This window comes from Bos grunniens, chromosome 25, assembly GCF_055505025.1.
Source record: "Bos grunniens cultivar Pamir isolate PY7600 chromosome 25, Bosgru_T2T1.0, whole genome shotgun sequence".
NCBI lineage: Eukaryota > Metazoa > Chordata > Mammalia > Artiodactyla > Bovidae > Bos > Bos grunniens.
The window spans coordinates 24,724,464-24,741,165 of record NC_141189.1 but is presented as its reverse complement, the minus strand read 5'-3'; the positions used below and the strand labels follow the sequence as shown (position 1 = coordinate 24,741,165).

Sequence of the window (16,702 nt, the reverse complement as noted above, 5' to 3'; positions counted from 1 at the left end):
GTGCTGTGATTCATGGGATTGCAAAGAGTCGGACATGACTGAGGGACTGAACTAAACTGAACTTGCTTTTTCTATGATCCAGAGGATGCTGGCAGTTTGATCTCTGGTATGTCTGCCTTTTCTAAATCCAGCTTGAACATCTGGCAGTTCTCGGTTCACATATTGTTGAAGCCTACCTTGAAGGATTTTGAGCATTACTTTGCTAGTATGTGAAATGAGTGCCATTATGCAACAGTTTGAACATTCTTTGGTATTGCCCTTCTTTGGGATTGGAATGAAAACTGACCTTTTCCAGTCCTGTGGCCACTGCTGAGTTTTCCAGATTTGCTGGCATGTTGAGTACAGCACTTTCATAGCATCATCTTTTAGGATTTGAAATAACTCAACTGGAATTCCATCACCTCCTCTAGCTTTGTTCACAGAGATGCTTCCTAAGGCCCACTTGACTTCGAACTCCAGCATGTCTGGCTCTAGGTGAGTGATCACACCATCGTGATTATCTGGGTCATGAAGATCTTTTTTGTACAATTCTTCTGTGTATTCTTGTCACCTCTTCTTACTGTCTTCTGCTTCTGTTAGGTCCGTACCATTTCTGTCCTTTATTGTGTCTATCTTTGCATGAAATGTTCCTTTGGTATCTATATTCTTAAAGAGATCTCTAGTCTTTCCCATTCTATTGTTTTCCTCTATTTTTTTTTTTTTTGCATTGTTCACTTAAGAAAGCTTTCTTTTCTCTCCTTACTATTCTCTAAAACTCTGCATTAAGAGGGATATATTTTCTTTTTCTGCTTCGTCTTTCACTTCTCTTAGTGACTGCTGCTGCTGCTGCTAAGTCGCTTCAGTTGTGTCCGACTCTGTGCGACCCCATGGACTGCAGCCCACCAGGCTTCTCTGTCCATGGGATTCCCCAGGCAAGAACACTGGAGTGGGTTGCCATTTCCTTCTCCAATGCATGAAAGTGGAAAGTGAAAGTGAAGTTGCTCAGTCGTGTCCGACTCTTAGCGACCCCATGGACTGCAGCCTACCAGGCTCCTCCATCCATGGGATTTTCTGGGCAACAGTACTGGAGTGGGGGTGCCATTGCCTTCTCCGTCTCTTAGTGACTAAGCAACAACAAATTGACCATTATAACAAAAATAGCGGGAAAGCAATCAGATTGTAATCAATTTAATTACATCAAAAATCTAGGTTAAAATTGAATAAACCAGGAACTATTGCTTCCCAGGTTGTGCTAGGGATAAGGAACCCACCTGCCAATTCAGGAGACATAAGACGAGCAGATTGGATCCCTGGGTTGGGAAGATTCCCTGGAGAAGGAACTGGCAAGCCAGTCCAGTATTCTTGCCTGGGAAGTTCCATGGACAGAGGAGCCTGGAGGGCTGCAGTCCATGGGGTCACAATGAGTAGGACACGACTGAGCACGTACACACACACACACACACACATACACAAACACACACACACACACACAGGAATGCATTTACAACAGATGTTTCTGTAATTAGAACAGCTTTCCTGAAGAATAATGATGTGGGATGTAGCATGGTCTTTACATATGTTGGTGCATAGTGGCTTTATTATGTGTTCATTTGAGTCTTCAAAGTTTTTAATTGTTTTGTTTAAATTTCAGAATAATTTTATTACCTTACTTCTTATAAAAATAAAGAGAAAAAGGAAGAAAATAGCTTCCATAATCCAGACGGTGGTAACTACATATATATGGATATAATACTTAGGAAACACTGATGTGTTTCTAATAATAATAAAAGTAAGCACTGTTTATTGTACATTTGCTCATTCCTTTACATAAAGCACTTTTAATTCTTGCTCTAATTATCCGTTTTTCACTGAAAGTGACTGAGACTGAGAGATTAAACTCATCTAAGACAAAATCACTTGTAAGAGGAAGAGAATTTGCACCGAAGCCTGTTGATGCTGAATCCTAGAACCCCAGCAACTGCTGTCTGTACTGCTTCACATCTTCAGGCTTTTCACAGTCCCTGACCTCAGGTCTTGCTTTCCCCTCTCTTCCAGGCCAGATTCTAGCCACAGTGCAGTCACCCACTCTTAGCAGAGCCTGGTCCATCAAAAAAGCAGCCAAAACAATCATGTTACCATAGTAGGCTTCTCAAAAAGATGAGGGAAGGAAAAGCAAAACTTTGGTGAGAAAGAAAGAGACACTGGGCAGGAAGAAGACTGCAAATCAGGAGGTATACAAATGAATATGCCAATTCTTCTTAGATTCATTTACAATCAGCAAAGCAGATGGATGGCATCAGGGTCTACAGGGCTTTGATTCCTATCCAAAGAACCCTAAAAAGCAATGGCAACTTCCACAAACCTTGTTTTGGAATATCTTCGATGCCAACTTGTAATGCTGCATTATTATACGAAATGACTCCGAGCTTTTGGAGACAAAGAGCAACATGTGATTCAGGATGTTCAATTCGTAAATCAGATCCCTACTCTGAAATTCAAAAGAAAACAAGTCATTTTGTGCACACAGCTACCGCAGCTACCCTCCTCCTGAGACCCTTTGCTCACTGACCTCAGTGTTGTATTCAATAACAAGATCTGTGAGTTGTTCTTTTATGAGTTTATTGAGGATTTGTTTGTTGACATTGTCATTAATAAGCTCCTGGCGGTTCACAATTCTTCCCTTGGACAATAGAAGAAAAAATTAGATGGCAGTAGCATCCATGACATAACCATTTAATAAATGTAAATAGTACGATTTTCCCCTAGGATAAAAGGGAAACACCATGGTAACAGGTGTGACATATAATCTAGATACTTAATAAATATAGACATCTGAGCAGACTAACCTGAGGGTGGAATATGGATATAGGGAAGCCATGAAAATCTCTGGTCTACAGAGCAGGGAGTATAGTTGACTGACAGCCCTATCTGCCTTGCTCTGAAATCTCGTCAATGTATTTGTGCTGATGCTGAGCAGTTTTTCACACACTGCTCCTAACCAATGAATTTTTCAAGGATACTAAGGCAAGCCCATTTCTGGAAGATGCAGGACTTCTCTTATGGAGGACTTTGATGAACTTTCTTAGGACTACACTGCAATCAAAGACTTCCACTTCACCTTCCTTCCTTCCAAGGGTCGAATCTGCATCATGGTCTGATAAGTTTCCCCACCCCCCTTTCTGTTTTCCTTCACAGGCATTTCCTCTAATTTTTGCATGACTAATCCTGCTTGATGACTGCTTCTCAGAAGGAACTGGATTAACACAGAAAATAATATAAATTATCTGTAGCACAGGATCAAAGTCTGTGGGAGAAGGAGAAAAAAGTAGCTATCTCCTTATTTCTCTCTACTCCATCTCCTTCTCTACATCTATACCAATTCCAACCTCTAATCCAAACGTATTTCCTGGGCTCCTACAATAGTTTCCTAATAGTCTTCCAACTTATCCCCCTGCTTCCCTTCAATCTGTCCCCTAAACTTCAGCCAGAGTGATGTTAAAATGCGACTCTTTCTTAAACATAAGCCTTATTGTCCTCTTGATAAAGCCTACACTCTTGTCTGGTCATAATAATAGTTTAATAATACTAATTAAACTTATGGAGAGATCAAGTTGTACCAGCCACAGTTCTAAACATGTATGTATTAACTCATTTAATCCTCATAACATCTCACTGAGCCATATACTATTATTTTGCCCATTTTACAGTTGAGAAAATTGAGGCACAGAGGAGTGAAGTGACTTGCCCAGAGTTGCTAAGCTAAGCTAAACTAAGCTAAGCTAAGACATGGAGCCAAAATTCCAGCTCAGGCAATCTGACTCTAGTGCCCATGTTCTTAACCATTAACATAAACCAAATCTCTCCTAAATGCAATGCCAAGTTTGCTGTTTCGTTTTTTATTTTGTGACTGGGTTTGTTCTGCAGAGGGCTTCCCTGGTAGCTCAGCTTGTAAAGAATCTGCCTGCAATGCAGGAGAACTGGGTTTGATCCCTGGGTTGGGAAGATCCCCTGGAGAAGGGAATGGCTACCCACTCCAGTATTCTGGCCTGGAAAATTCCATGGACTGTACAGTCCATGGGGTTGCAAACAGCTGGACACGGCTGAGTGACCTTCACTTATTCTTCAGAATTTAATGTTTTTTTGTATGGTCCAAATTTAATAGTGGTTTCTTTTCATATTCTCTATGGTTTCTGTCATGCTTCATAAAGGGACTTTTCCCCTCCCTCCAAGGTTAGAAAGCAAATTCTCCTATGGCGTCTTTTAGTCTTTCCACAGTTTTATTATATTTTTAAATCAGGGATCAAGCTGAAATTTAATTTGGTGGCAGGAATGACTTATGGATTTAGCTTTAGCTTTTTTCAAACGGCTACCCAATTCTCTCAATGCTAGTCACTGAATAACATAGTCTGCCTACTAGTCTAAAACAGCATCTTTATTAAATACTAAATTTCAGTATGCATATGGATCTACTTCTGGACTCTATATTGTCCATTCAAAAACACAAATCAGGTTATTTTATTCTCTAGCTTGGAATCTTTCAGACTTTCATGAGCCTAAGTAAAACACAATGGCTCACAGTCTTCCCTATGAGAAGTCAACCAGCATCTGGATCATTTCATCTACTTCCTGTGTGGCCTTGAGCAAGTAACCTAACCTCTCTGAGCCGTGTCTTTAAGTAACATGGTTATTGTAAGGATTTAGCTTTGTGTAGGGAAGGAATAATGCATATTCTAGGAACCAAACTACAGAGTCTAAAGTAACACTTCAGTAGAATTCTCTGAGATGATGGATTTGCTCTGTAAATCAATGATATTAAATATAGTAGCCACTATCTACTAATAGCTAGTTTGATTGAAGAACTAACATTTTAATGTTACAGTAAATAGTCACATGTGACTAGTGGTTGCTGTATTGAACAGCTCAGATCTAGATCCCAGAGAGGGAGAGGAGGGCAGTTTGTAATAGAGGTTAGACTGTGGAAAGCCTTGTGGGTCTCATCAAAGACTCATATTTATCCTAAAAATTATAGGACACTGTTAAAGGGCTTTCAATGAGAAGAAGGAAAATAACCATCAGATTTTAATTTTGAAAAGATATCTCTTTAGAGGACAAGATAAAATGTGGTAGACCAGTTGAATGTATGTTGCACTAGGCTGTGGGATATGAATGGTCAACTTGATCTATGATGGTAGCAATAGAAAGAAGTGGATAGATTCATGGAACATTTTAAATTTAAAAATCAATGGGATTGGGCTGATGGATCGGTTAGCAGGGATGGAAAAGAGAGAGGTGTTAGAATGATGCCTAGGTGTTCTGATTTTGTTTACAGAGGAGCTGGGAGTGATGGTGACATCGCACTGTGAGAGGATCGCATTTCCCTATGATTCATGATGTTGAACATTTGTGTTGTGTTCATGTGCCATGTGTATGTCTTCTTTGACAAAAATGCCTATTTCTATTTATAACTGAGAAGATAATCAAAGAAATGTTTTTGAACTTTGCTTTTCTTCAGTGGCTGCTGGGTGGAATAAATGTTTCTGCTATTCACAAAAAGAGAGAGAGAATACTAGAAGAGGGTTTGGAAGGGAGGTCATGACTTTAGGCTTGACCATGTTGAGACGTCTGGTGATGGATTTAAAGGTCTGGAGATTAGAGGAGTCTGGCTGGAGATGGAGATTTGTAAATCATGGGTATATGGATGGACCAGAAGAAAATGCAGGGCAGAAGACTGAGCCTTAATTAATGGCATTTACTGGTTAAGGAAAGGAAGAGCTCCCGATGGGAAATGGATGGAAAGGTCAGACAGACGTCTAGAGACTGGTTTCCCAGAAACCAACTAGTCAATACCACTTAGTTCACAAGTACAGAACCAGAATTTATACCCAAAGCCCATGCATGGTTCATTATTTTGAACTAGAGACCCATCACTAGCAATAAAATTCAAGTCTTACCTTTTTGAACACTATAACACTGTCAAGGGTGACATGGTAACGCCCAATGGCATGTCTAATCGATATCGCTCCAAACGTTAGTTCTGGAAAGTCTTTAATCATATCATAGAACAACTCTGCTACTTCTTCCTCCAAGTCCTATTTGGGGATAGATGTTTGATGAGGCTTCGACAGAAAGCGAAATGCCTAGCAGTTTTAAGGACAGGGTGAAAATGGTGACTAACTCAACTCTTCACCTTTCCAAGTTCTGTGGTTTTGGTAGGCTACCTAAATCCACCTTCATGGATGTTTCACACCCAGAATACTTCTATGGCTATGCTGCTGCTGCCAAGTCACATTAGTCGTGTCTGACTCCATGCAACCCCATAGATGGCAGCCCACCATGCTCCTCTGTCCCTGGGATTCTCCAGGCAAGAATACTGGAATGGGTTTCCATTTCCTTCTCCAATGCATGAAAGTAAAAAGTGAAAGTGAAGCCGCTCAGTTGTGTCCAACGCTTCGCGACCCCATGGACTGCAGCCCACCAGGCTCCTCCATCCATGGGATTTTCCAGGCAAGAGTACTTGAGTGGGTTGTCATTGCCTTTTCCTCTATGGCTATGACTAAGGTCAAAATAGGCAAATCCACAGAGATAAACAGAGAGAATTGATAAACTTGACCTTTTCCAAGTATGAGTGTGAAGTCTGAACACAGTTGTTGAGACTTTTTATTAATAACATTTAGTCCTTAAATGGACTTCCCTGGTGGCTCAGATGGTAAAGAATCTGCCTGCAAGGTGGGAGACCTGGTTTCAATCCCTGGGTTGGGAAGATCCCCTGGAGGAGGGTATGGCAACCTACTCCAATATTCTTGCCTGGAGAAACCCCATGGACAGAAGAGCCTGGCAGCCTACAGTCAGTGGGGTTGCAGAGTTGGACACAACTGAGTGACTAAGCACACATGCACACACAGTCCTTAATTGCTTTCAGAAGAGGCCATTGATTTGATCACATGTAGTAACAAATATGAACTTCATATTAAGATATAACTGTAGTTTCAGCCTTCATTCTTTAGCTTGAAAGAAAACTGTGGCCCAAAACAATGTCAAAATGTAATATGGGAGAGAAAAAAGTACAAATTCTCCCCATGTATAAATATAACCCCAAAGTTCTGATTTCTGCTCAGAAAAAGGGAGGAGTCATCAAAGTTACAGGAAATGAGCAAAGATGTATAAAAAACTCATTCTCCAAAAGCAGGGGCAATTTGAAAATCATTTATTATTCATTGATGTTCTAAGTGGACCTCAAAAAGATCAGCCTGGCATGCTGCGATTCATGGGGTCGCAAAGAGTCGGATACGACTGAGCGACTGATCTGATCTGATACTATCAAAACCAGTTCAAAGTATACTAATCTCCTCTCCTTTCTCCCCATTACTATCTGCCTTTGTAGTTAGCTCCTCCTGCCATTTCAGCTTCCACTTTTTCTTTTTTATCCTTCCAGTTTTCCCAGAAAACCACTCATTGAAAAAGGAAAAATGGGCATGGAATTAACCTAAATGGAAGACCTCTCTTCACCCCACACACCTTCCCAGACATAGGAATCCTTAGAAACTGAGAAGCCACCTCCCACCTCTTGAATGCAGTACCTGGAAGAAACCGATGATGACCAAGGGCCTGGAATTCACAAACTCTGCTATCTCATTGCTGTTAGAGAACAGAAATGCTTTCTGGCTAATTTGTCTTCTCAACCAAACAACCAAAGCAGTAGATTCAACCACTCCTGGAGAGAGAGGTACAATTAAATGGATCGCACAGAAGTTTCCTCTTGAACTGGAGCAAGGCCTATCTTCCCCAAGTTAAATGAGTAAAAACCTCTTGCCTTAGATTCCCACCCCTTGAAAGCCAAGGTCAATTTTTCCTCTCTTCCTCAACCTGAGCCCCAAGGATGTAAACTTTAATAACAACTAAACTTTACCGAACACTTACCAAGGACCAGGCACTGTGCTGAGCATTTTGCATGTATTACGTCTCCATAGTAGCCCTATGGGATACATATTGAGGTTTCAACTCGCTAGTGGCCACCCCACTAGTGAACCTGGGAATCAAACAGAGGAGGAAGCATGCCCAGCCGTGTTTTCTTATTCACCATTCAAAGTAAAAGGAAGATGGATTTATTTTTTTAAATATAAAAATTTAAAAGGTAAAGACCAGCAGAATTTTTCTGCACCCTTAGGAAAATTCCATTATCTCCGTGTGTCTCCCATTCGTTAGCTGAGACATGGATGTCCTCTAAGGTCATCTATCCTGACTTCCATTTCTCAGCTATCATATAGGAAATGCCAAGCATGCAGAAAGCTTCTAAAATTGAGACACATCGACCATATCTGGGAGACATAATAGTGTGCCAAAATGTACACAAGGCTACAAATGGACTGTGCTTGCTAGGATCATCGATGTTATATGATGGCAGATAATGAAAATATTTTCTGTCAAAGACTGTTATAGAATAGAATGGATCATTTAAAACGAATTTATGAGCTAGAGCAATGTTAGTTGTGAGTAGCTTTGTATGACATAAAAAAGCCTGTATTCCTTCTCTCATGATTCATTCCTTCACTCATTCATTCATTTGATAAATATGCACTGGAGTGCCGTGTTAAAGTGCTGTGTTTGGTCCTGGGGATAAAATGGTGAACAGAAATAAGACCTTGCCTCTGCTATGCACCTCTCATTCTGTTGAGGAAGATAATTGTTAAATAACTGCACAAACAAGTATGTAGTCACACCCAAAGTTAGCATTAAGAAGCAAAATTCTGTGGACCAGTAGATACATGACCTACACTGTGAAGTTGAGGAGGTAATCCTGGAGGAAATCACTTATGAGCTGAAAACTGAAGGATACGTAAGAGTTAACAGGAAGTAGCTAGAGAAGGAAAGGCAGAGAAAACAGGTTGTGCAAAGCCCCTGTGGTAGGACAAATTGCAGCCTGGGGCTTGAGGAATGCACACAGTGTTGTTCAACTGTCTGAAAAGGACATTATTGTTAAATTGACTGGAAAGGGCACCAAGTGTCTTTACTTACCTTTCCTAAGAACATTAGGCCTTTAAAAATGTTCTAATTAAGTATGTTTACATGGAGAAATGGAGAAGGCAATGGCACCCCACTCCAGTACCCTTGCCTGGAAAATCCCATAGACGGAGGAGCCTGGTAGGCTGCAGTCCATGGGGTCGCTAAGAGTCGGACACGACTGAGTGACTTCACTTTCACTTTTCACTTTCATGCATTGGAGGAGAAAATGGCAACCCACTCCAGTGTTCTTGCCTGGAAAATCCCAGGGACAGAGGAGCCTGGTGGGCTGCCATCTATGGGGGTCGCACAGAGTCGGACACGACTGAAGCGACTTAGCAGCAGCAGCAGCAACGTGGAGAAAGGTACACAAATTATAATATACAGTTTGATGAATTTTCATAAAACGAACAAACATGTGTAAATACCACCCAGATAAATAAATAGAAAATTATCAGCCCCTTAGAAGTCCCCATGTGCCCCCTCCCAGCCTCTACCCTGCTCTCACCTAGAGGTAACTAGAAGTAACAATTACCCTAGCTTCTAACAGCTTGTTCTTGAACTGCATGTAAACAGTCATACAGTATGTGATTGAGGATCTGGCTTCATTACACATGTGAGAGTCCTCCATGTTGCATTTTCAGATTCATTCCCACTGTTGTGTGAGATTTCCATGACTTATTTATCCATTCCTTATTAATGGGCATTTGGTTTGTTTACAGTTTGGGGCTATTAAGAATTAATTCTTGGGCATGTCTCTAGGGGCACATTATATGCACTTCTGTTGGGTACATGCCCAAGACAAGAATTTCTGGTCATGGGTACACAATGTCCAGCTTCAGTAGATACAGATTAGGCCATTAAAAAAGTCACGGTGAGTCAAGCCTCTGAAGGTTCATAAGAGGATGATGTGGTGGTCTCAAGGGTCAGAGTGGGTGGGGAGGCATCATGCCATTCTCAGACCATGGTTCCACTCACAGCAGTCATCCCCACCCCTCCAACCCAGATACCAGCCTAATGTTGAGATTCTATTTTCACAGTGGTCCAAGCCATCTTTTAGGAAGAAAGAGGCACACATCATGAAAACAAACCCTTTCTCCTAAAGGCTTTGCCTGAAAAAATTATTTTTTTCTAAGTGACCTGAAAGAAATTAGCTTAGACATTCTGAAAATGTCAAAAAAGGTGAATAAAATCCCTTCAAACGAGTTTGCATATCAGGTCATCAGGACCATTGCCCTGATTTCCCTCTCCCTGTGGCCACTCTCCAGTCACACCCTTGTCTTCCAGCACACTGGCTGTGGCATCCACCAGTCCCTCCGCCTAGGCTGTCCTTTCCTCTCAGCCCTCAAGTGCATCTCATCCTGCTTATTTAATCCTCAGTTTGGTCTTTTCCTACTCTCCTTTCAATCATTCTCTATATTATGACCTGTTATATTTTCCTCATTGACTCTGTTTCTGAAGTTATGAGTTTTTGCTAACTTTCTCAGTAGCTCCTGAAGGATAATAGAATATGCCACCTCAAATTCTACTACTTTGGCATATTATTTTGAATGAAAGGTACTTGAGAAATAGCCTGTGCAAAAAAGATGTTCTGATTCTTCTTTATCCCTCTGAAAGCAGGAAATAAATCTCCCATGTGGCGGTACCCTCCCAACACTAGCAGGGTCGATGACATCCTTATTACGACTCATAGGGTTTTAAGGTCAAGAAGGCTATATAAACAAACCTGGTTACTTCCTCACTAATTTTCTACCCCAAGCCCCAACCCCTTTTTTCTTGTCAATTCTTCACAACTTTATTGTTTCTTTGTCTAAAAGGTATAAAATCTGCCTGCTTTGATCACTTCTTTTTAGCCTCATATCTTTGGGACTCCTATACATATGAAATTAATTTTTCTTTCATTAATCTCTCTTATGTCCATTTAATTATTAGACCCCTCAAAGAACCTAGAAGGGAAGAAAGGAAAAGTTTTCCTCCCCTACATCTTGTAATGTCTGGTTCATAGTAGGTGTTCAGGAAATCATGGGATGAATGAACAAGGTTAATGAGTCATTAGATAACTGTGAGGGAACTTGATCTTGAACCCTCCTCTCTGGGATGGGTGGACTCCACTTGGCCCCCTGGGCCCTATGGGACTGAGACAGCTCTGAGTCTGGTAAACAGTTTGTTTCTGAGTGTTGGGCACTGTCCCCACTATGCAGATGCCTGTCCTGTTGCTCGGCTCTGAGCCAGAGGACACAGTGACAACTGAGGTGTGAATGTCGTGCCAATAATTAACTGGGGCCGTCACTCTGCTGCATATTTCCAGGCACAAGGTGTGAATGCATCATTAATTGAGGGCCTGGAGGCAGCCTGAGTCTCCCTCCCTCAACGGAGATGGTCAAAGCCAAGTCTCCCACCATCAGTCCTTGGAGACCAGAGGAGAACCTGAACTTGACTCAACAAGAACTAAACCCAACCTGCATCTGAGGAAAATTTTCATACAAGTCACAGTGTAGGAGGCCAGTAAAGTACCATCACCTGCTTGGCTCAGGGAAGTCCTATCAAGTGGCAGAATTGGCACAAGTCATTCTTTTTAGGAAGTGATAGATCAAGGCTGCCTCAAGTTCTCACAGCTAGTGCTCATCCTAAAATCTGGGCCCTGACTCCATCCCAGTATTCCATAGTCTCTTTCCATGGTTGAGGGTCATACTGAGGAAGAAGGAGATGGTTAAGCCTAGTACAAATAACAGCTGGCTTCTTTACTCCAAGCCTGCTGCAGTGGGAACCTTCTAATATCACCCCATTCAAACACAAAAATATGCATTAAAAACCTAAGCATTCCAGGCCCTGGTCTAGGGTTAGAAAAGTAATAATTTGAGGATAATAATAACCACATTGATGCTTTAAACTGTGGTTTTTGAGAAGACTCTTGAGAGTCCATTGGACCACAAGGAGATCAAACCAGTCAATCATAAAGGAAAACAGCCCTGAATATTCATTGGAAGGACTGATGCTGAAGTTGAAGCTCCATTACTTTGGCCACCTGATGCGAAGAGCCAAGTTATTAGAAAAGACCCTGATGTGGGAAGATTGAAAGCAGGACGAGAAGGAGATGACCAAGGAGGAGATAGTTGGATGGCATCGCTGACTTAATGGACATGAGTTTGAGCAAGCTCCGGGAGTTGGTGATGGACAGGGGAGCCTGGATGTGCTGCAGTCCATGGGGTCACAGAATTGGACATGACTGAGTGATTGAACAACAATAATAACCACATCTGCCATTTACTTAGAGGACAGAACAATGTGCAGGAAAGATCCATCAACTATAGCCCATGGGCCAAATCTGACCAGCCATCTAATTTTATAAGTTATTTTTATTGGGACAGAGCCACATCTGTTTGTGTATGGCTCCTTTTTCAGAGCATCAGCAGAGTTAAATTGTTTCAACAGAGATTGGCCTGTAAAGCTTGAAATATTTACTTTCTGGTCCTTTAGAGAAAATGTTTGTGAATCTCACTGCTTATTAGCTGGGGAGCCTTAAGAGTTATTCCACTCTCTGCACCTCAGTTTCCCCACCTGTAAAAGCACCTCCTACCCTGTGTCGTAATGTCTGAGAAGGGCCTAGAACAGTATCTGTAACACAGTAAATGCTTCAGACATGTCCACTTATCTTTCTTCCCAGGAACCCTCAGAGGTAGATATCTTTGCCCTTCACACTTTACAGATGAAGAAATCAGAATTCGATGGGAGGAAGTGGCTGCTCCTCAGGTACATAGTGAGGATTTGAAGTCACAGTGTCCACCAGTTCTGGTAGCCTTTTCAGAGATCGCAGAAAAGAAGGTGAGATTGGATTCTGTCCTGTGCTCTCAGGTGAGAGGTGAGATCTTTGAGGAGGAAGGACAGGTACTGTGGGACCACAGAAACAGGGCAGGCACCATGACCCAGGCAATCAGGGGAGACTTCCTAGAGGAGGTGATGGTGACTCTTCCTGAATGATGAGGAGATTTCAGGCACTGGCCCCCAGCACAAAGAGGGCTCAGACAGTCCTCTTTATGCTGCAACCCTTTTACCCTTAAGTGCAGTTGGACCTCACCTGTCCTTTAGGAAGTGAGGGTATCCCAAGAGCCTGAGTAACTCCATGAGCAGATATGTACTTTAACAAAGTAACTTCAGGCTTTTATTTTTTTCACAGCCCTCCCCTAAACCAACACATCACAAAGGACTCCTCGCTTAGGTCAGTGTGTAGCCACTGAGGGTATCACTCAGCACACAGGAAGCAGCAGTCTTTATCCTTTCTCTCACTCCTATCCTCTCTCCTCATCTCTTTCTCTTCTTACTCCCTCACACACTACCCTCCTACAAACCAGCTAGGAGGAGGCTCCAAGTCTTTTATGCAACCTGCCCTGAGGCAGGCTCTTCTGCAAGTCTGGCCTGTGTATCTCATACTCTCTTTGTGTCCCTTCTGAGAGCTTCAAGGCAGCCTGCAGCCCCTGCACATGGTGGCCCTTTCCACTCTACCCCTTTGGTTCTTGAATAGGATTTTTGCAAACATGCTAAATGCTGCTGCTGCTGCTGCTAAGTCCCTTCAGTCCTGTCCAACTCTGTGCGACCCCATAGACGGAAGCCCACCAGGCTCCCCCGTCCCTGGGATTCTCCAGGTAAGAACACTGGAGTGGGTTGCCATTTCCTTCTCCAATGCATGAAAGTGAAAAGTGAAAGTGAAGTCGCTCAGTCGTGTCCGACTCTTAGCCACCCCATGGAATGCAGCCTACCAGGCTCCGCCTTCCATGGGATTTTCCAGGCAAGAGTACTGGAGTGGGGTGCCATTGCCTTCTCCTGCTAAATGCTGAGCCCTGCTAAAAGACAGGCTCAGTTTTCTGTGATTGAATCATTCAACATACACAATGGGGACATTCTACTAATAAAGGAAGGGTTGTGTTGAGCATTTCTGTGTTCATCAGTTTTATTCCATCCATCTATCTATTCATCTACACGTTCAGATCAGTTCAGTCGCTCAGTCGTGTCCAACTCCTTGCAACCCCATGAACCACAGCACACCAGGCCTCCCTGTCCAATATCAACTCCTGGAATCTACCCAAACTCATGTCCATTGAGTCAGTGATGCCATCCAACCATCTCATCCTCTGTCGTCCCCTTCTCCTCCTGCCCACAATCTTTCCCAACATCAGTTCAGTTCAGTTCAGTCGATCAGTCATGTCCGACTCTTTGCGACCCCATGAACCGCAGCACGCCAGGCCTCCCTGTCCATCACCAACTCCTGGAGTCCACCCAAACCCATGTCCATCGAGTCGATGATACCATCCTACCATCTCATCCTCTGTCATCCCCTTCTCCTCCCACCCTCAATCTTTCCCAGCATCAGGGTCCTTTACAATGAGTCAACTCTTCACATCAGTGGCCAAAGTATTGGAGCTTCAGCTTCAACATCAGTCCTTCCAGTGAACACCCAGGACCGATTTCTCTTAGGATGGATTGGTTGGATATCCTTGCAGTCTAAGGGACTCTCAAGAGTCTTCTCCAACACCACAGTTCAAAAGCATCAATTCTTCTGTGCTCAGTCCTCTTTATAGTCCAACTCTCACATCCATACATGACCACTGGAAAAACCATAGCCTTGACTAGATGGATCTTTGTTGACAAAGTAATGTCTCTGCTTTTTAATATGCCGTCTAGTTTGGTCATAACTTTCCTTCCAAGGAGTAAGCGTCTTTTAATTTCATGACTGCAGTCACCATCTGCAGTGATTTTGGAGCCCAAAAAAATAAAGTCAGCCACTGTTTCTACACATTGTGCATACATTTTTGCATCCATATATTTCAGTTCAGTTCAGTTGGTGAGTCATGTCCTAATCTTTGAGACCCCATGAATTGCACTACACCAGGCTTCCCCATCTGTCACCATCTCCTGGAGCTTGCTCAAACTCATGTCCATCAAGTCAGTCATGCCATCCAACCATTTCATCCTCTGTCATCCCCTTCTCCTTCTACTTTCAATCTTTCCCAGCATCAGGATCTTTTCTAATGAATCAATTCTTCGCATCAGATGGCCAAAGTATTGGAGGTTCAGCTTCAGCATCAGTCTTTCCTGTGAATATTCAGGACTGATTTCCTGTAGGATTGACTGGTTGGATCTCCTTGCAGTCCAAGAGACTCTCAAGAGTCTTCTCCAACACCACAGTTCAAAAGCATCAATTCTTCGGCACTCCCAGCTTTCCTTATAGTCCAACTCTCACATCCATACATGACTACTGGAAAAACCATAGCTTTGACTAGACTGACCTTTGTTCGTAAAGTAACACCTCTGTTATCTAAGACGTTGTCTAGGTTAATCACAGCTTTTCTTACAAGGAGCAAGTCTCTTTTAATTTCACAGCTGCAGTCACTATCTGCAGTGATTTTGGAGCCCAACAAAATAAAGTCTGTCACTATTTCCATTGTTTCCCCATCTATTTGCCATGAAGTGATGGGACTGGATGCCATGATCTTAGTTTGTTGAATGTTGAGTTTTAAGCCAACTTTTTCACTCTCTTCTTTCGCTTTCATCAAGAAGCTCTTTAGTTCTTCTTCGCTTTCTGCCATTATGGTGGTATCATCTGTGTATCTGAGGTTATTGATATTTCTTCTGGCAATATTGATTCCAGCTTGTGCTTCATCCAGCCTGACATTTCACATGATGTACTCTGCTGGGAGAAATATCAATAACCTCAGATATGCAGACGACACCACCCTTATGGCAGAAAGTGAAGAGGAACTAAAAAGCCTCTTGATGAAAGTGAAAGTGGAGAGTGAAGAAGTTGGCTTAAAGCTCAACATTCAGAAAATGAAGATCATGGCATCTGGTCCCATCACTTCATGGGAAATAGATGAGGAAACAGTGGAAACAGTGTCAGACTTTATTTTTTGGGCTCCAAAATCACTGCAGATGGTGACTGCAGCCATGAAATGAAAAGACGCTTACTCCTTGGAAGGAACGTTATGACCAACCTAGATAGCATATTCAAAAGCAGAGACGTTACTTTGCCAACAAAGGTCCATCTAGTCAAGGCTATGGTTTTTCCTGTGGTCATGTATGGATGTGAGAGTTGGACTGTGAAGAAGGCTGAGCACCAAAGAATTGATGCTTTTGAACTGTGGTGTTGAAGAAGACTCTTGAGAGTCTCTTGAACTGCAAGGAGATCCAACCAGTCCATCCTAAAGGAGATCAGCCCTGAGTGTTCTTTGGAAGGAATGATGCTTAGCTGAAACTCCAATACTTTGGCCACCTGATGTGAAGAATTGACTCATTGGAAAAGACCCTGATGCTGGGAGGGGTTGGGGGCAGGAGAAGAAGGGGACGACAGAGGATGAGATGGCTGGATGGCATCACCGAGTTGATGGACATGAGTTTGAGTAAAATCTAAGGGTTGTTGATGGACAGGGAGGCCTGGCGTGCTGCGATTCATGGGGTTGCAAAGACTTGGACACGATTGAGCGACTGAACTGAACTGAACTCTGCATATAAGTTAAATAAGCAAGGTGACTATATACACCATTGACGTACTCTTCTCCCAATTTGGAACCAGTCTGTTGTTCCATGTCTGGTTCTAACTTTTGCTTCTTGACCTGCATATAGATTTCTCAGGAGGCAGGTAACATGATCTGTTACTCCCATCTCTAAGAATTTTCCAGTTTGTTGTGATCCACACAGTCAAAGTAGATGTTTTTCTGGAATTCTCTTGCTTTTT

General features: G+C 42.5%; 1 protein-coding gene across 1 annotated transcript in view; it reads right to left on the bottom strand.

Annotated features, from left to right (window-relative positions):
• PDILT (protein disulfide isomerase like, testis expressed) overlaps positions 1-16,702 on the bottom strand; it is a 46,518-nt gene that overhangs the window by 13,774 nt on the left and 16,042 nt on the right. Inside the window, exons 3-6 of the mRNA XM_086375492.1 lie at positions 7,557-7,690; positions 5,931-6,068; positions 2,549-2,659; positions 2,342-2,467 (exon numbers count right to left, since the gene is read on the bottom strand). Coding sequence (XP_086231618.1) covers positions 2,342-2,467; positions 2,549-2,659; positions 5,931-6,068; positions 7,557-7,690 — 509 coding nt within the window. The remainder of the gene's footprint in view (positions 1-2,341; positions 2,468-2,548; positions 2,660-5,930; positions 6,069-7,556; positions 7,691-16,702) is intronic.